This window comes from Solanum lycopersicum, chromosome 7, assembly GCF_036512215.1.
Source record: "Solanum lycopersicum chromosome 7, SLM_r2.1".
In the NCBI taxonomy this organism is placed as follows: domain Eukaryota; kingdom Viridiplantae; phylum Streptophyta; class Magnoliopsida; order Solanales; family Solanaceae; genus Solanum; species Solanum lycopersicum.
In genome coordinates, this window is record NC_090806.1 from 51,625,083 (window position 1) to 51,645,300 (window position 20,218).

Consider the following 20,218-nt stretch of genomic DNA (forward strand, 5'->3'; position numbering starts at 1 on the left):
ATGTCCAACAAAATTCAACCTCCTTGGAAAATGTACTTTGATGGAGCTGCACATCGTGGCGAAGCTGGCGCTGGCGTAGTGTTCATCACTTTGCAAGAAGAGATTCTACCATTCTATTTTACTTTGAAGCAATGTTGCTCCAATAATGTTGGTGAATACCAAGCATTGATACTTGGACTTGAAATGGTTGTCGACATAAAGCAATTATACTTACAAATCTTTGGTGACTCTCAGTTGGTGATCAACCAACTCTTGGGAAGTTATGAGGTGAAGAAACCTGAATTACGTCCTTATCATGATTATGCTCAAAAGTTGATAGGATGGCTTGGAAATGTAACCCTTTAACATGTACATAGAACGGAAAATAAAAGAGTTGATGCATTGGCTGCCCTAGCTTCAACTCTAACCCTTCCTGATCAAACACAAGTTACTATTTGTAAAAAGTGGATAGTACAACCACCAAATGAGGAAGAATATATAGAAAATGAGTTTGAGCATCTTGTTGCCATTTCTGTAGCCGCAGAGGAAGATTGGAGACAACCCATTATTGACTACATGTGTTATGGGATACTTCCAGAAAATCCAAAGAGAAGGACTGACACTCGTCAGCGTGCACCTCGTTTCCTTTACTACAAAGACACATTATATAGAAGATCATTTAAGGGTGTGTTATTATGATGTTTGGGAGAGGAATAAGAAATTCAAGCTCTGCAAAAGCACACTCAAGAGTGTGTGGATCACATCAATCTGGACCAAAACTCCAGTTTCACATAAAGAGGATGGGATATTATTGGCCAACCATGATGAAGGATTGCTTAGATTATGCTCGGAGGTGTGATGTTTGTCAATTTCATGCAAATTTCATACATTAGCTGCCCGAAGTATTGCACCCAACTATCCATCTTGGCCATTTGACACCTGGGGATTGGATATTATGGGACCACTACCAAAGTCTTCTAGTGGACACTTGTACATCTTGGCTGCAACTGATTAATTTTCAAAATGGGCTGAAGCTGTCGCTCTTAAAGAGGTGAAGAAAGAGAATGTTGTAAGTTTTATCTGAGTAAATATTATTTATCTCTTTGTCATCCCTCGCTATATAATAACAGACAATGGCAAGCCATTTGATAACAAGTTAGTGAACAAGATTTGTGATCTCTTTGGATTCAAGTAGCGTAACGGAATAAACTTTGTGGGCATATATGACAACATATCGCACTCCAACTCAAGCAAAACCATATTCACTTGCACTTGGATTTGAAGAAATCCTGCCATTCGAGCGTCAAATACCTTCCTTAAGACTTGCTACTCAAGAAGGGCTCATTGAGGAAGAAAATGCTCGACTGTGTCTTGCTGAGTTAGAAGCACTTGATGAAAAGAGGCTAGAAGCCCAACAAAACCTTGAATGTTATCAAGCTCGTCTATCTCATGCTTTGAATAAGAAGGTTCGCTTGAGGTGTTTTCAAGTTGGAGACCAAGTTCTCACGGTAAGAAGACCCATCATTACTTCGCACAAGTCTGGGGGCAAATTTACCTCAACGTGGGATGGAGCATATGTCTTACAAGAAGCATACTCAAATGGTGCTTACAAGCTTTTTGATTCTGATGGCTTAAGGATCGGTCCTATTAATGTCAAATTCCTAAAGAGGTACTACCCATGAAGTAAGATGATGCTCCTTAAGGTACGAGCCTAAACTGCATGTCGCTCATGGCCTGCAAGAGTATAAACTGTGTACGGTACAACAAAAAAACACTCAATCCCCTAGAACTACGTTGTGACTTGATCCTCTTCACCAAGGAACGTAGGCGCTTAAAACGATCTCCTAAGTTCAATTGCATGAGTGTCAAAAAAAATGTTCCCACTTGATCTATTGCATGAAATTCAAAGCGATATATATTTTATTTTATCTTTTATATCATCAAACTTTAGACTTGCACGAAGTATTGATGGATCAATGGAGGGGGCATACCTTTATAAAATATAAGTCTCTTATTAGTACAGTTGAAGTCTTTAAATTAGATCAAGTATGCAAATTGAAGTCTTTATATTCTTGAAGTTCATTCTTTGAAGTACCCAAACCCTCCAAGTATACAAGTTGAAGTATTCAAATCCTCTAAGTATAAAGGTAAGACTTCAAGTATGTAAGTAGAAGTCTTCAAAGTCTCCAAATGCGCATGTAATTGAATTTCATGCCTTAAGGTGGCGATATTTTTCCCTTTGCGCCTTAAGCTAGAGTTTCCATGAGTGTACACTTAAAAGTATCTTTAATTTTTCATGTCTTAAGGTGGACAAGATTTGTTCCTTTAAACCTTAAGTTGGCCATCTGACTGGTGTATATTTAAAAGCATTTTAAAATTTTCATGCCTTAAGGTGAACAATATTTGTCCTTTTGCATCTAAAGCTAGAGTTTCCACGAGTGTATACTTAAAAGGATCTTTAAATTTTCATGACTTAAGGTGGACAAGATTTGTCTCTTTGCACCTTAAGTTGGCCTTTTGATGGTGTATATTTAAAAGGATCTTTAAATTTTCATGCCTTAAGGTGGACAATATTAGTCCCTTTGTACCTTAAGCTAGCTTTGTTGCGATTTTTTCCTTCAACGAATCTTTAAATTTCTATGTCTTAAGGTGGACAAACTTGTTCGTTTTCACCTTAAGCTAGAGTTTTCACGGATTTATCTTTAAAGGATCTTTAAATTTTCATGTCTTAAGGTGGACAATATTTGCCCCATTTGCACCTTATGCTGGTCTTTTCATGGGTATATCCTTCCTCAAGTTGGTTAAGTATTAGAGACCTTGTAACACCTTCAGTTTATTTTCAAGGCGGGCGCGTTACACGGTATTCTAGTAAAGCTTCAAGTTGATTAAGCATTCAGAACCGTTGTAACACTTTAAGTTTATTTTTAAGGCAGGAGCATTACACGGTATTCTAATAAAGCTTCAAGTTGGTTAAACATTCGGGACCTTGTTGTAACACCTTGAGTTTATTTTCAAGGCGGGAGCGTTTCACGGTTTTTTTAGTAAAGCTTCAAGTTGGTTAAGCATTCCAGACCTTGTAACAACTTGAGTTTATTTTCAAGGCGGGAGCACTACACGGTATTCTAGTAAAACTTCAAGTTTGTTATGCATTCGGGACCTTGTAACACCTTGAGTTTATTTTCAAGGCGGGAGCGTTACAAGGTATTCTAGTAAAGCTTCATGGTTAAAAACTCGGGACCTTGTAAAACCTTGAGTTTGTTTTTAAGGCGGGAGAGTTACACGGTATTCTAGTGAAGTTTCAAATTGGTTAAGCATTCGGGGCCATGGAACACCTTGAGAATATTATTTATTTATTTTTTTTAAGGCATGGACGTTAAACAAATTTTTATGTGATAAATCTTTCCATTATGTAGCCTCCGTAAAATATAAAATTTCTTTTGTTGATTAAAAAAAAAAGGAGGAAAATACAAGTGAAGGAGAGATTGTTACCCGTCAAGATGTTTGAGACCCGGAAGGTATTAAATCTTGAATCTTGGATATGTTGTAGACCTTTATGTCTAGATTCAAAATCATCAAGCGGACTGTGATTTCGTTATTCTTACGTCAAGACACGAGATTTTTAGTAAGTCACACAAATCTGAAAACGGAAAAAGGCCTAAAATACCCTCCAAGTATTGGGAATTGTATAAAATTACCCTCCATCCACCTATTGGCTCCAAAATACCCTTCCCACCCACCTATTGGCTTCAAAATACCCTTGTCATCCACCTTTTGGTTCAAAATTGACCACTTATTTAACGGTTTTATATTTAAACTATTTAAATATTTTTTTAAATACGTGGCGCTCAACTATTGTTATAATTTAACTTATAAGTATAATTTATAAATCAATCTACTACCCACCCATTACAAATTAAACCCACCAAATTAATAAACCCGTCACATTATTAATGCAACAACGGAAAAGCTACTGCCAATTGAGTGTTTTTAAAAATTTGAGACGAAAATATCTATAGAAGAAAATTATCATACATTCAACTGCCTAAATAAAAATTACCGACAAATTTAAAAGTCTGACTATGTTCATCTTAATTATTCTTACGTCCTATTTATGTGATGTTACTTCATAGATAACTTTTTTTTCAAAATAAACAAATCATAAATATTTGTAAAAGCACATTTTTAAAAAGTGCATGAATTAATTTGGGATATATTAATTCTTTACATTTAATCATAAATTTCTAATTCAATTTTGGAAGAGAATCTTATTGAAAGTGTGCTCCTAAATAAGCGACTCAACATAAATTTAATTGGGGCTTTAATTCGGACTCGAATAATTTTGAATGTCACTTTCAGAAATCTATAATTTCATCGTATTTTCATAGTGTTTATGACGATTTTGATATAATAGTTGGATTATTAATTGAGTGGGGTTTAGTTAATAATGAGTGAGTAGTGAGTTGGTTTACAAATGATACAAATAAATTGAATTATAACCAATAGTTGAGCATCATGTATTTTAAAAAATATTTAAATAGTTTAAATTTAAAATCATTAAATAAGTGGTCAATTTTGAACTCAAAGGTGGATGACAAGGGTATTTTGGAGCCAATAGGTGGATGAAAAGGGCATTTTGGAGCCAATAGGTGGATTAAGGGTAATTTTGTACCATTTTCAGTACTTTAAGGGTATTTTAGATCCTTTTCTGATCTGAAAATTTTTAGCATAGCAGAATCTAGAGCTAACTTCAAAACATAATCTAGAAAGATTCTGAAGATATTAAATTTTGAATTTTGGATATGTTAGAGATCGAGAAGCCTAGTTTCTGAAAAATCAAACGGTTCATGATTTTGATTTTTCTACAATGAGCTATGAATTTTCTATGACGGACATGTCAGGCTGTAAAAAAAGTGACGAACTTTTAGCATGACAAAATCTAGAGCTAACTTCAAAAAATCATCTAGAAAGATTCTGAAGGTATTAAATTTTAAATTTTGGATAGGTTAGAGATCAAAAAGCCTAGTTTATGAGAAAATCGAATGGTTCATGATTTTGATTTTTCTACAATGAGATATGAATTTTCTACGACAGACATGTCAAGCTGTAAAAAAGTGACGAAAATAAATAAAAAAAGAGGAAAATTACCTTGAGTATGCTCTTTTTGTCGTAGGCTCACAATCTGTAATTGAAGATAAAATTATGGAGACAATGTACCTATTTATAGATGTCATGTGGTAGGATAAAATCCTTCTCCCAGTTCAATTACAATTTCTTTTTGTCTTGACATATATATGAATATGAAATTGAGTAGGATTATAATTTCTAGTTGAATTATAATTCCTTTTTGGTTTGGGCAATAAACCATATATAAAAGATTACAATTCCTAGTTTAATTACAATTCCTTTTTTGACTTGCGTGCGTGCGTGCATGTGTGTGTGTGTGTGTGTGTGAATTTAGTAACCGGTTAGTTCTTCAAGCTTAGTCTCTAAATGATCAAATATCTCGACAAGACTTGAAGCAGGGGGCATTTGTAATCATTTAAAATTTATTAAATATAAATTTATAAAATGATTCGGATTATATTGAATTAATAAATATATCAATCCAAATAAATATTGTGGATTGATATAATTGACTTAAATATTTAAGTCCAATAAATACGAATTTAATTAAAGTCTAAATTAATTGATTTGGGCTATCCCATCTCATTCTAGAGTCCATCTTGGCGGCACGTGTGCAGATGATGCGGCATGCCAAGTCAAATAAGAAAACGAATAGAATCATGACATATGTCAAAGATGACAAACCCGTTCTATAAAGCCCATATGCCATATCACTTAAATTTGATTGGCTGAACAAAATCTTATTTCAATCGCAACTCCTCTATTCTAAAACTATAAATAGGGGTCCTCATAATTTAGAAAAGAGACTATTAATTCTAAACAAGAAGTTAGAGAAACTCCGCCGTACAAATGTCATTTAATTTTTCTACAAAACTACAAGTTTAAGAATTCAAGCATTCAAGTTCAAGAACGATCAAGATCAAGACCACCGAATTCAAGAACAAGCTCGAAATCCTTGAATTCAAATAAAAGTCAAGATCAAGATAAAGTTCAAATTTAAGTTCATCATAAATCCAAGAACAAACTTTAAAGCCCTTGAATTTATATTTGAAAAGGGGAATTCGGAGGAATTATAGCCATTGTAAAACTCAAATTTAAAATAATAAAATTGATTGTTGCTATAATTTTCTGTTCTTGATTGTTATTTTCTCGACACAAATTTTATTATCTACAACTGGTACAAGCATATATTATCAAATATTAGTGAGCATCTAGATTGAGTCCATGTACCCAATTAAATTAGGCAAACAAATATAACAAAATTATTTCTATGTTTAATAATTAACCAAACTAATGCTATGTTTGATAATCAATTAAATACCTAAGAACCCCGCTTTATACGAGAACTCTTCTTTTTTGCTATTGGTACTCAATTACCCAAGTCGGAATTTCCACTAAAAAAAATAATATAAAAATCTCAACAATTTGGGCGTTAGTTATATCTTATCCTGAAAGTTTTTCAAATTACAATAATCTCAACATTTTTAAAACTTTGAAATAGATTGTTCATTGCACTTTCACCTGATACAAAGCAAACAATACATAAGTTATATATTAAACATATAAGTTATGTATCAAGTATATAACTATAAACAAAATTCATATGAACAACAACATTCTACACAAATAAAATTGCAATGTATTTTTTATCGAAATAAAATGATATGGCCGATGTGAAGGAGATATGAGAAAACAAAAAAGAAATTTTGTAATTAATTTAATGAAAAATGACAAAAATCCCTCCCTTGAGTTCACTTATTACCCTTATCCCCTATTAGTTTTAAAAATACCTAAAATCCCTCATTTTGAAGTTAAATGAGGCGGATACAAAATTGTGATAAAAAATGAGACGGATACAAAAAGTTGACAAAAAATGAGGCGGATACAAAAATGTGATATAAAATGAGACGGATACAAAAATGTAAAAATGAGGCGGATACAAAAATGTGACAAAAAATTAGGCGGATACAAAAATGTGACAAAAAATATATAATGTATCCGCCATCTTTTTATTATATCAGCCTTATTATGTATCCGTGTTTTTATATATTTTTGAGGGATTTTGGTCATTAGAAACTTATAAGGGACAAATGGTCATTTAACCCTAAAAGTGTGTTATTTATGTCATTTGCCCTTAATTTAAATAGTAAAAGTATATATAGATTAAACCCTTTCCTTGTCTATTCTCACTTAGACCTCTCCTTTGATACAGGAAAATGGAAGCATCTCTACCAAATTAGGAATTAGTGATAATAAATACTTGATAATAACAGATGAGATACAACTTTGGATGTCAGAAATAAAAATAAAAACAAAAACTTGAAAAAAGCCACATTAACAATAATAAAAAGAGAGCCTATTTTTGTATATATATGGTGAATTAGACAATTGAATGTGTATTACTAAGTTCAGTATTACACTACGACTATTAAACTAAATAAACAGCTAAATATAAAAATCAAGACTAATAAAAAAGAGTTTAAAAATGTGGAGAAATCAAACAAGTGATTCTTGTAGCAGGAAGCTTATAGGAGATCAGCGACATTTGCTGGAAGCTCCTCAATCACCATGTTGTAAAAACTTTGAATGTCAGAAAGCATTCTCTCATCATCCATGGTTACAAAATTGATTGCAACACCCTTCCTACCAAACCGTCCACTACGTCCAATACGATGAAGGTAATTTTCAGGTTGAGTGGGGAGATCATAGTTTATGACGAGGGAGACTTGTTGGACATCAATTCCTCTGGCTAAAAGATCAGTGGTGATGAGAACACGAGAGGAACCACTTCGGAATTCATGCATTATAACATCCCTAGTTTTGTGGTCCATGTCACCGTGGGTAGCTGAGACTGTATGGTCTTTGCTTTGCATCTGCTCTGTTAACAAGTCAACTTTGCGACGAGTATTCACAAAAATAACACTCTGTGTGATGGCTAAGGTTTCATATAGATCGCAAAGGGTGTCAAACTTCCATTCTTCCTTTTCCACATTCACATAAAACTGTTTGATACCTTCTAAGGTCAGTTCATCACGTTTCACAAGAATCCTCACAGGTTTGTTCATGAACTTCCTTGTGATCTCAAGGGCCTCAGGAGGCATTGTGGCAGAGAAAACACCAACCTGAATCTTAGGAGGCAATAGCTGGAAAATATCATAGATCTGGAGACAAAGAAAAAGTATAAACTTTTAGAACCAGGGTAGAAATCATGCAAAGCTGTGGACTGTAGTTTTTTAGAAAAAATAAGCCACGTAAGAACAGGCAATGAAAACGCTCACAGAACCCTAGCACACAGCAGGATTGTGGAATTTAAAACTGTCCCAGCATACTTAATTGTGAAAAAAAAGAAGCTAGCACAAAGAAAATATAGAGTCACTCGAGTATGCTATGTGCATCATAAACCAGGAATCACTTTAGCTAATAACTAAACCTTCTTCTCAAGGAACACAAGTGAACCACTCAACAGAGACATATTTTTCAGAATAAATAAAAGAAAAACTAACTTCCAAGCATAATCAACACCACCACATTATGACTATTACAAATTACAGAACTGATGTTGGTGCTATCATTCTAGCATCATTTGTACTGAAGGATGTTACAGATTTAGACTTCCATTTTCTTATAATAAGTTACAGGTTGATACGTAAGTATAAAAGACACAGATATCAACACAAAACAAAAGTGCTTATGCATTCACAGAAAATATAGGTATGTATACAAATATGTGGAGAAGGGCACTGCTAGTTACCTGATCCTTGAACCCTCTGGAGAGCATTTCATCAGCTTCATCCAATACAAACATTTTAATGTGATCAGCGCGGAGAGACTGTCTTCTCAACATGTCAAACACACGTCCAGGTGTTCCCACAACAACATGAACCCCAATTGAAAGGATCCTTTGATCCTCACGGACACTGGTACCTCCCACACACGCATGAACCTTGACTTTAAGACACTGTCCAAGTGCTTCCATGACCTTCTCAATTTGTTGTGCAAGCTCACGAGTAGGTGCCAAGACCAATGCTTGACAACCTAACAGTTCATAGTCCAGTTGTTGCAGAACTCCAGAACAAAAAGTAGCAGTCTTTCCCGTTCCAGACTGAGACTGCTGAATCACATCAAGACCTTTGCAAAAAGGTACAATTCCCCTTTGCTGGATTGCTGAGGGTTTCTCAAAACCTACAAGGTTATACTTCAATATTAGATAGAGCTTATGGGATATAAGATGAGCTAAATATGAATAAACTGCACCTAAACTTGACAAATATGCACACGGCGAGGAACAGAAGGCAAAACACATCTTTTCTTCTTAATAAACTGTGCACAAGTTATGAACCGAAAAATAAAAGCAGAAAAGATTTTTCAACTGACCGTATGCATAAATGCCTTTCAGGAGATCCTCCTTCAATTCCATAGCATCAAAAGTATCATAAGCCTCGTCATATGAGGTAAAAAACTCTTGCCCTTCAGCATTTAGCCTGCGCCCACCATTTATGAAGAATATGATGCATGTATAGCAAATATTTAGTATTTCCACCATGAGTGCAATAAACATTGTAACTCTTAGATAATGCCTATGTGTAGAGAAACTCATGAAGAATGCCAAAACATTGAAAATGAGAAAGCAACAACATAATTGAGGCAGTTGTACTCACAACTCTGTCATTTTTGAATCAAATTGACGAGCATCAAATTGGGATCCATCAGGAGCTGCACCCGCCATGACTAGAAAGACTTCATATCACATTAGGACAAAGAAAGAGTTAGTGTAAAGTTACATATTGTCAAAACATCTAAATTTCATAACACCGCCAGTCTTCAGAACCAAGGTATAAACTAAAACATGTAGGTCTCGGAGGATATCAAAAGAATGACATAGCTCATTACTATAACTATCAGAACTAAACTTCCATTTAGAAAAAAAAAACTAAATCTTAGGGAACTACATTATGTTCTCTTGTAGTTTTAAACACTCAACATTAACAAGACCATTACCACTCTCAAAATACAAACCCATCATTAACAAATAACAATAAAACAATACAAAAAATATTTATCTTAATCTTGTACTGGCAAGCAAATCAACCTCAAGATTTGTTTGATGATCTCTTGCACAAAAATCAAAATCAACCCTCACACCACCTCAACTAGATTATCTAGAACCCAAGAAGGAATAATCATCAAACACTTGTGTTAAGATTAGCCAGTTCCACCATAACAAGTTCACTTTGTGAACCAAAAAGTTACACACTAACAAAACAATTTTAGGTAAAATTTTCTAGTCCCCCATACCCTCAAAACGTTATATAGAGATAATGTTCCATTCACTAGACATATTAATATTACTCAGTTCCATAAGATAAACAAAATCAATCACATTAATTATAGTAGCCTTCTGTTTTGAATAGCCAACCTCTCTGCTCAACAACCAACATAGACCAGGGAACCCGACAAACCATCAACTATCAACACTAAATCACAATCCCAAAACAGTTTATAAGAGATACATCTCCGTCAAACTAAACAAAAAACAGAGCATTCAATAACTTCCTATACAACAAACTAAACAAAAAAAAAACAAAAGAAAAACACAGCATGCAATAACTTCCTATACACCAAACTAAAACAAAAGAAGGAAAAACAGAGTATTCAATAACTTCATTAAAAAAAAAACAAAGTATTCAATAACTTCCTCTAGAGCTTTAAAAAACCCAGCATTGTGTATCTTTTCGCCATTGAAGTTTATTTACCTGCTGAAGAAGAGATGAGAAATAGTTGTTGTTGTTGTTGAGTATAAGTAAAGAGAAGTTGGGGTTTTCCAAGCTTCTCGGATCAAAGTTCGAAAGAGACAAAATACAATTCAATAATGTGCGTTAGGGTTTTTCAACAACTATTTATAACAATTTTTTCCTCTATGTTCCTTGTGCTCAAAGCATGTTCTCCTAATCAAAAACAAAAACGTTTTACGTAAAAATAAAATTTCACACCAAAAATAGGCCAAAATTGCCATAAAACCTCTAGTTACGATAAGAGGCATTCAACAAAATTCATAAATGTTGGAATAATAATTTAAAACTACAGTAGGAATCCTAATTTATTTAAATTTAACCCTTTTTTATACTTTAATTAAATATTGTCTAGTTAGGATTTGTTTGTCTTAGTTTTCTAGACCTAGTTTAATTTACTTTTTAATATCATAAATAGGAATATTGCTTGTGATTTTTCTATCTAAAGGGAAATTCGAGAAAAGTTGAAGTAAATTCAAGAATTTATGAGATTATAACTAACATATTTGCCTTTTAAATAAATCGTACAAATTAGCAAATTCGAAAACCATTTAATTTGATATTAGCAAAAAACAAGTACAATTGATTTTATTGATTTAAATTTAATTAAAAAGAAATCAAACCACGAATAAAAAAAAATTTCATGCCATGACGATATTTATACTTAAGACCATTTATATTAATATACTAGGGAATTTGACCGTGCTTCACGCGGTCTTTAAAATAAATATTAAAGGATTATTTTTTTCCAATTAATTATATAGTTCTCTTTATTTCCAAACGTAATTTATCACTTTATTATTTTTACTTATATATTAATTATGAAAATCGTTTTGAGATGATGATTGAAATGAAACTTAACAAATTTAACATCTATAATCTATTAAATGAGGAATAGTACATTATTAATCAATATGTCAAATGTCAATTTATATTTTCTTAGTAATTTTTCTGTTTGGACAGGTATTTAATATGTCACTTTCTACATTTTATTGGAATATCAAAGAGTTTAAATCTTTATATTACAACATATACTCGGATGTACTTTTTTTCTTTAGTATATAAGAATTATATTATAACGTAACTGAAAAATACTAATGAAATATATCTACACGTCTTATTATTCTTTTTCATATTGATATGATAAAATTCCTTTGAATATTTAGTTTTTCAATCGTTTTTGTTCCTTTTTCAAATATACAATTTAAATTTGTATGATTTTTGTACGAATCACATTTACTGGTATTTTAGATTATTTAGTTGCATTTATATCAAAGATAATTGTTATCATTTGTCAAAATTTATTTTCAGAATGTTATCCAAAATGTTACGCTATTAAGTTTCAATATGTCCAACCTCGAATGAGAATATGTTTTTTTTAAATTATCAACTCTTTTACTATATTTTAATATATCTTTTACGTGAAATATAAAAATAAATAGATTCATATAAAATTCAAAAGTTAATTAAATTGAATACTCTCATAATATGCTTTCATTTTAAATATACTTCTTGTCGTCCTTTAACAAGGATGAAAGGTCATTATGTATGTCTATATAAGGGGCATTTGCCTTCATAAATAATATATCCTTCTTCCAACAATCTTCTCTCTACTCTAAAATAACAAAACCGCTTCCACCCCTCCATTGGTATCAGAGCTAGATAATTAAATAATTATGGAAAACAAATCAACTATGACAGATGATCTACAAAAACAGGTATACCATTTTATATTTATGAGTAGCTAAATTAATTTATTCCTGAAAATCTCTTGTTAATTATAATTGTTTATCATGTTTGAACAATGTTATAATAACCATCTTTAGAAAGTTTGCTACAGAAATATTCTTCGAATAAGTATGCCCAGACTATGCCATCCTAAGGTTGAAACCGGTAGGCAGAGAAGGCCGTTTAGGGGAGTAAACAAAGTTGAGGCGCTGTTAGGGTAACTAATCAAAGAAGAAAGCTGTAGTAGTGACCAGACGAGATGATTATTAAATTATTATTTTTGCATAATAAACAAGTATAATTTATTAAGAGGTTGGAAGGAATAAAATTTTAGTGAAAAATGAAAATAATAAAAATGGAAACATACCTATTAGACGATAATGTTGATTATAAGATATTACTACTCTATATACTAAAAAATTTGAATACTGATATAAAAAGAGAAATTTATAATAAATTATTAACATATGAGATAATAGAAATAACAACCCAAGGTTGGACTGAGTTAACCATACAAAGTATACAAGATGAGCTTTATTATGACATGTATGATTTATATGATGATTTAGATATTGGAGATTAAATATGACTGAATATTGGCTAAGGCGATATGGTAGGAATTACAGGTTAAAAAAGATTAGATATCCAGATAAATTAAGTAAGCTTTTTAAAATATTATATAAAAAGTTATGATGAATAAAAATAAAAATACTAAAATAAAAAGAACTAAGATAGATAAAAAGGTAAGAAAAATATGGAAAAAATTAAGACCCTTGTATATAGAATATGAACTATCACAACTAGTCAAAACAGACAATGGTAAAAAAGATCAATTGATAAATATAATTTCGAAAACAGAATACAAATATGTTCGCTATTTGAAAAAACAGTATGAACAAAGAAATTTATAAACAACAATTAATAGAAAAAATAATGGAAAAAATAACCGAGAAAGAACAAGAATTACAACATAGAAAAAGAAGATTAGAAGAAAACATATTAGCAGGAGTATGTAATAAATCAATACTAGCACAAAGAAAAGATATATTAATGTTAGAATTAGAATTAGATTGTCTTGAATATGAATTACAACATAATATAATACATAGATCATAATGAATAAAGAAGAGTTTGCAGTAGACGAAAAAACATATGAAAACCAAGATGGAATGATAATAAAAATAGTATTTTCAAATTTAGGAAGAAGATACAAGAGAATAGGAAATAACTTATACTTAATGCTAGAAAAAGAAATAGCAAAATTAGAAGACAGTTTAACAGCTATGGTAAAAATAACAAAAGAAAATGAAGAAATAGATAAATCAAGAGAAATTGAAAAAATAAAAACACAAGCAAAACAAGAAGTACAAAATTTAGAAGAAATAAAAAATACAAGAATAAGTGAATTAGAAAAAGAATTAGCTAGGTTAAAATTATTATATGAAAATAAACAAAAACAAAAAGATAAAGAGCTAGAATTAACAAATGAAATAAAACAAATGGAACAGAAACTAAATGAAGATCTAAAAGATCTAAATGAAGATATTGAAGTAAATGAAATAGACGGAAATGAAAATGACCAACAATCAGAAATAAGTGATATAAGTGAAACATATACAGAAATTCTAGAACAGATAAATAAACCAAAAAAATTAGAAATAAACACAGGAGATATGAATAGACCTAGTACGTCAAGAGTAAAACCCCCAGATAATAGTCCCAGAAATAGCCCTAGAAGTAGTCCTAGGTGGACACCACCAACTTATTATACAGAAAGTTATCAACAATCAGATAGAAATAATGCAATATGGAACAGTAGATTAAATAAGAATTGGATACCGAAACCAATAAGTGAACAATATAATTTCTTAGAATTAGATTGCGTCACAGACATAAATAAAGCAATATTACTATGGACAGGAAATATATCCAAGCAGTTAATAGATAATAAAATAGAAACAACAAAAACACCAAGATATATAGAAAGAACATTCGTAGGAACGACAAAATTATGGATAGAAAATCTACCCCCAGAAAGTTTAGAAGTACTTAGAAATGATAAGAAAACGGATGGATCCCCATCAGCAACAAATATAGATATACTAGATAAATATGAATCAGCAATAAGAAATGAATTTGGAGGCATGAGTACAGATATAAGAGAACAAAATAGAGAAAAAATAATAAATAGACAACTTATGACAAAATTAGCTATATGTAAAATGTGTTACTTAGAAGAATATACTTGTGCGTTTAAAGAATATTATTACAAAGCTAAATACAATTTAGACGAAGCAAAAGAAATAAGAAAATAATATTATACAAAATTACCAGAACCATTTAGTACAAATGTGATAAAGGATTGGAATAATAAAGGAATGGTAGATACTTTAGGATCTAGAATAAAATTTTTAAATCAATGGTTCATACAACTATGTGAAAACCAAAAAGAAAAATTAAAAATGGAAAAAGTATTAAATAAAAATTTATCATGTTGCAAAAATAAAATGACACCACAATTTGGATGCACAACTAAAAAACAAAAATCTAAAAGATATAAAAATTATAGAAAAAACAAAACTATATATAAATATAAACAACCAAGACAAAGGTATTATGTAAAAAATCATAAAATAAAAAGACCATACAGACCAAAAAGAAAAATATCCCAATGTACTTGTTATAATTGTGGAAAGATAGGACACATAGCTAAAGATTGTAAATTACCCAAAAATCCAAAAAGAAAACAAATAGCAGAATTAATAATAGACAATGAAAAATATATGCAAATAGAGTACATAGATTATGAATTAAGTGAAAATGATAGTATATATGAAGTATCAGACATAGAAACTGAGAATGAAGAAGAAAATATTAACATAGATAATAACGAAACAGATGAAGAAATATAATGTCTGAAAATGAAATAAAAATAATATCTAAGGAAGAATATCAAGATGAAGAATCATCAGAACAGAAAATTATATTTGATAATACGATATTTGAACAAATAAAAGGAAAAGAATTAGATTTAAGTGTTGAAAAAGTACTAGAAATACCTATTTTAAGAAATTGGTTTAAAAGACAAAAAGAAGAATACTATTTAGTTAGTAAAAAAGAACATATCATAGATTGTAAATACACAAGAGGAAAAACATATATACCTATAATAAATAAAAGAATGATAAACAAAGAAATACAAGATATAAAAGCTAAAACACCAATAAAATATGTACATTTAGGAGGAATAGAGATATTAATAAAAGCCTGCTTTAGAGAAGGAATAGATACACCTATAAAAATATATTTAGCAGATGATAGAATTGTACACCCTATAGAAAAAAGCATAATTAGTGCAGTAAAAGGAAACTTAATATATCAAAAATTTAAGTTTACAATAAGTGCTAATTATACAGTATCATTAACAGATAAAAATATAGATAGATCATTAGTTCTATATTGGAAAATGTCTGGAATAGAACTAGCACCAGGGAGCAAATTATTTACAGCAAGATGTAAAAATTTATATATATTAACAACAAAGCATAAAATAACAGCAAGAAATAAAATTAATAAAATAAAAATAGAAAATCCTTTTGAAAAAATAATTACTGTAGTAGACAATAATGACTATTGCTATAAAGAAATTGATATAGAAGAAGATTTAGAGATAGTAAAAGAAAGATTAAGTACTTCAAGCGTACCAAATACATTGACAAGAACTACCTCATCAAGGATGAGTACATCTAAAAGAAAATATGAAATTCCACAAAGCTTATTAGATAAAGAAGAAATAACACCATATCATTATTTCATAACAGGAATAATAGACCAAAGAAAATATAAAATATTAATAAATACAGGACAAGAAGAAAATTATATAACAAGAGAGTTAGTATTAGAAGAAGAAATTATAAGAACAGGACATACATGCTCTGGACTACCTAGTGAGATAGTGAACACGAATGAAGAAACAACAGAAAAAGAAATAATTATAGGAGGAATACCCTTAGTAATACAATTCAAAATATACCAAGGAGATCATAATATTACATTAGGAATAAAATGGTTAGAAAAAGTTAAACCATACAACATAGAAAATGAACAATTAACAATAACTTGTCAAAATAAGAAAATAATTATAAAAAGAACAAAATGATTAATGAAAATATTTATACTTACAAAAATTATAGTAGAAGGATATCACAACAGATATTATACCCCTATGATAGATACAGGAGCAGAAGCGAATATATGTAAATATAATTGCTTACCAGAAGATAAATGGGAAAAATTAAAAATACCTATGGTAGTAACGGGATTTAACAATGAGGGAAGTATGATTAAATATAAAGCAAAAAATATAAAAATATAAATATGGGATAAGATACTAACAATAGAAGAAATGTATAATTTTGAATTTACTACAAAAGATATGTTATTAGGAATGCCATTTCTAGATAGATTTTATCCACATATAATAACAAAAACACATTGGTGGCTTACTACACCATGCGGAAATAAGATAGGAGCAAAAAGAGTAAATAATAAACAACGAAAACCTATGGAATGGATAAAAGGAAGTGAAAAAATAAACCAAGAAATGGAAAATATAAATAATAAACAAATAACACAATGAGAAATTATTATATTTGCTATAGACAAAGTTAAATTAATTAATGAACAACTAGAACAATTATATAGTGAAGACCCATTACGAGGATGGGAAAAACATAAGACAAAAGTAAAAATTGAGTTAATAGATGAAAATAGTATAATAACACAAAAACCATTAAAATATAACTTTGATGATTTAAAAGAATTTAAAATACATATAGATGAATTATTAGCAAATAATTACATACAAAAAAGCAATAGTAAACATACAAGTCCAGCATTTATAGTTATAAAACATAGTGAACAAAAAAGAGGTAAAAGCAGAATGGTCATAGATTATCGTAATCTAAATGCTAAAACCAAAACATACAATTATCCAATACCAAACAAAATACTAAAAATAAGAAAAATACAAGGATATAATTATTTCAGTAAATTTGACTGTAAATCAGGATTTTATCACCTAAAACTAGAAGAAGAATCTAAACAATTAACAGCATTCACAGTACCGCAAGGTTTCTATGAATGGAATGTTTTACCTTTTGGATATAAAAATGCACCAGGTAGATTCCAACATTTTATGGATAACTGTTTTAACCAACTAGAAAACTGTATCGTATATATAGATGACATATTATTATATTCTAGAACACAAGATGAACATATAAGATTATTGGAAAAATTTATAAATATAGTAAAAAATACAGGTATAAGTTTGAGTAAAAGAAAAGCAGAAATTATGAAATCACAGATAGAATTTCTAGGAATACAAATAGATAAAAATGGAATAAAAATGCAAACACATATAGTACAAAAAATAATTACTATTGATGAAAATATAGATACAAAAAAGAAATTACAATCCTTTCTAGGATTAGTAAATCAGGTAAGAGAATATATACCAAAATTAGCAGAACATCTAAAACCATTACATAAAAAACTTAAAAAAGATGTAGAATATCATTTTGATGATAAAGATAAAAATATATAAGAAATATTAAGAATTTATGTAAAAAATTACCAAAACTATATTTTCCTGATGAAAATAAAACATTTACTTATATTGTCGAAACAGATTCAAGTGATCATAGTTATGGAGGAGTTTTAAAATACAAATATGAAAAAGAAAAAATAGAACACCATTGTAGGTATTATTCAGGATCTTATACAGAAGCACAAATAAAATGGGAAATAAATAGAAAAGAGTTATTCGCATTATATAAATGTTTATTAGCATTTGAACCATATATTGTTTACAATAAATTTATTGTAAGAACAGATAATACACAAGTAAAATGGTGGATAACGAAAAAATTAGATGATTCAGTTACAACAAAAGAAATAAGGAGACTAGTATTAAACATACTAAATTTTACATTTACAATTGAGGTAATAAAAACTGACAAAAATATGATTGCAGACTATTTATCAAGACAGAGTTACACAGCCAGGACAAGATAATGTTATGGAAAACATACTCAAAACCCTAACTACACTTTGTACAAAAGTGGACAGTATGGGCTTGAGAATTCAAAAGCTAGAAGAAAAGGAAGAATCTACAAGTCAGCAGCATGACTATAAAAATGCGGAGCTACGTCGTTCGGCAGACGAAAAACAGCAAGAGCTAAAAGGAGACGTTGGGAAACTCCTTAAAACCCATGACATTACTGATGCTGCAGGTACAAGCAAAAAAGCTATGGAGAAACCTACACCAAAAAACATAAACCTAAATAGCATATTTACCAAACCATTTACTCCAAAGATACAGATAGTAGATGCTTCAACACCACAAACATCTACCTATGCAACTAGCCTGCATAAAGAGAAGAAAACATACAACCATATATCCCGAACATATATTGAAAACCTATACAAAATACAAAATTTTTTAAATCAAAAACCCAAATCTACCACAACATTAGAAAAAACCCAAGACTACCTAACCCAAAAACTACAAGGCTATAACAAGTTAATTGCACAACCAAAAACTAATCCAAACCTAGTTAAAACTTGTTATAACTATGGATTATTAAATACAGTCTATACATATACAGGTGAAGAGATAAGTGGAATCCCAGAGGTCCACAAAGCATTTTTAATATATAAAAAGATAACAAAAGGAAACTTATTTTTCATAAGATTCTACACAGCACCAGCAGAGATACTCTATGATGAAATAAAGCCAATGATCCAGCTAGTCAAAATTGGGCTAACACGAGAAATGATAATCCCAGAAGATATAGGCCAACAGCCAGAGATAACAAGAGTTGAGATACCCAGTTTTTATGCCAATAAAAGGATAATTGGATTATCAACTATTATACAAGAGCTAGTAAATAACTATCTACAAGGCAACGCCATATGGAGCTACTATTCGAGAGACCACTTAATGATATATGCCAATTCGAAAGAAATAAGACAAGCAGATATGGAAGAAGTCCAAAAATGGATTTTGACCCTGTTAAAACCAGAAGCTACGCCCACAACTAGAGCAATAAAGCAAGGATTCATATCCGAAGAACTAATGACGAGATATTGCAAGCTAGTCGGACACAATTACCCAGACCATATATGTTCCAAGCGCAACCAATGTGATGACATAATTCCAGAAGTACAACTGGAGTAAGCTGAGAAAAAGAAAATAGGGAAAAGATAGACATAAAATATATGTAAATTAGTCATAATTATTGTCGGCCACATGTAAAAAGTAAAGGCCATTAAATAAAGAAGAAAAAAGTATGTCGGCCATTTGGCCAAAGTCTATTTTATTTTTTGTAAAAAATTTGTAAAGTAAATAGTGTCAGTATCCTATTCATGAATAGTAACCATGAATAGTAAGAGTCAAGTTACTGTGTAAATAGTAAGAGTCAAGTAACTGTGTAAATAGTAAAGGCCAATCGTCCTTTAACAAGGATGAAAGGTCATTATGTATGTCTATATAAGGGGCATTTGCCTTCATAAATAATATATCCTTCTTCCAA

At 30.4% G+C, this 20,218-nt stretch overlaps 4 protein-coding genes across 4 annotated transcripts; 3 read left to right on the top strand and 1 right to left on the bottom strand.

The window, feature by feature from the left end:
- Window positions 1–678, top strand: LOC138337493 (uncharacterized). The gene is made up of 2 exons (XM_069287407.1): window positions 1–333; window positions 445–678. The coding sequence occupies exons 1-2, from the start codon at window positions 1–3 to the stop codon at window positions 676–678; spliced, it is 567 nt and encodes a 188-aa protein (XP_069143508.1).
- A 524-nt stretch (window positions 679–1,202) lies between these two features.
- Window positions 1,203–1,661, top strand: LOC138337494 (uncharacterized). The gene has a single exon (XM_069287408.1). It carries the CDS (start codon window positions 1,203–1,205, stop codon window positions 1,659–1,661), a length of 459 nt encoding a protein of 152 aa, XP_069143509.1.
- A 5,776-nt stretch (window positions 1,662–7,437) lies between these two features.
- On the bottom strand, window positions 7,438–11,083 carry LOC104648456 (eukaryotic initiation factor 4A-9-like). The gene is made up of 5 exons (XM_010325744.4): window positions 10,857–11,083; window positions 9,762–9,840; window positions 9,478–9,584; window positions 8,855–9,285; window positions 7,438–8,264 (listed from the first exon to the last, which is right to left on the bottom strand). The coding sequence occupies exons 2-5, from the start codon at window positions 9,827–9,829 to the stop codon at window positions 7,629–7,631; spliced, it is 1,242 nt and encodes a 413-aa protein (XP_010324046.1). The 5' UTR covers window positions 9,830–9,840; window positions 10,857–11,083; the 3' UTR covers window positions 7,438–7,628.
- A 6,494-nt stretch (window positions 11,084–17,577) lies between these two features.
- On the top strand, window positions 17,578–19,992 carry LOC138337221 (uncharacterized). The gene has a single exon (XM_069286904.1). It carries the CDS (start codon window positions 18,703–18,705, stop codon window positions 19,861–19,863), a length of 1,161 nt encoding a protein of 386 aa, XP_069143005.1. The 5' UTR covers window positions 17,578–18,702; the 3' UTR covers window positions 19,864–19,992.
- The last annotated feature ends 226 nt before the right edge of the window (window positions 19,993–20,218 follow it).

Excerpts from the sequence above, each read along its gene's own strand:
- LOC138337493 (XM_069287407.1), top strand. The coding sequence starts at position 1 with ATGTCCAACAAAATTCAACCTCCTTGGAAAATGTACTTTGATGGAGCT. Across the intron at positions 334-444 it reads TGATAGGATGGCTTGGAAAT|TGGATAGTACAACCACCAAA; the intron begins GTAACCCTTTAA and ends ATTTGTAAAAAG.
- LOC138337494 (XM_069287408.1), top strand. The coding sequence starts at position 1,203 with ATGACAACATATCGCACTCCAACTCAAGCAAAACCATATTCACTTGCA.
- LOC104648456 (XM_010325744.4), bottom strand. The coding sequence starts at position 9,829 with ATGGCGGGTGCAGCTCCTGATGGATCCCAATTTGATGCTCGTCAATTT. Across the intron at positions 9,585-9,761 it reads GATTCAAAAATGACAGAGTT|GCTAAATGCTGAAGGGCAAG; the intron begins GTGAGTACAACT and ends TGGTGGGCGCAG. Across the intron at positions 8,265-8,854 it reads CCAGAGGGTTCAAGGATCAG|ATCTATGATATTTTCCAGCT; the intron begins GTAACTAGCAGT and ends CTTTGTCTCCAG.
- LOC138337221 (XM_069286904.1), top strand. The coding sequence starts at position 18,703 with ATGGAAAACATACTCAAAACCCTAACTACACTTTGTACAAAAGTGGAC.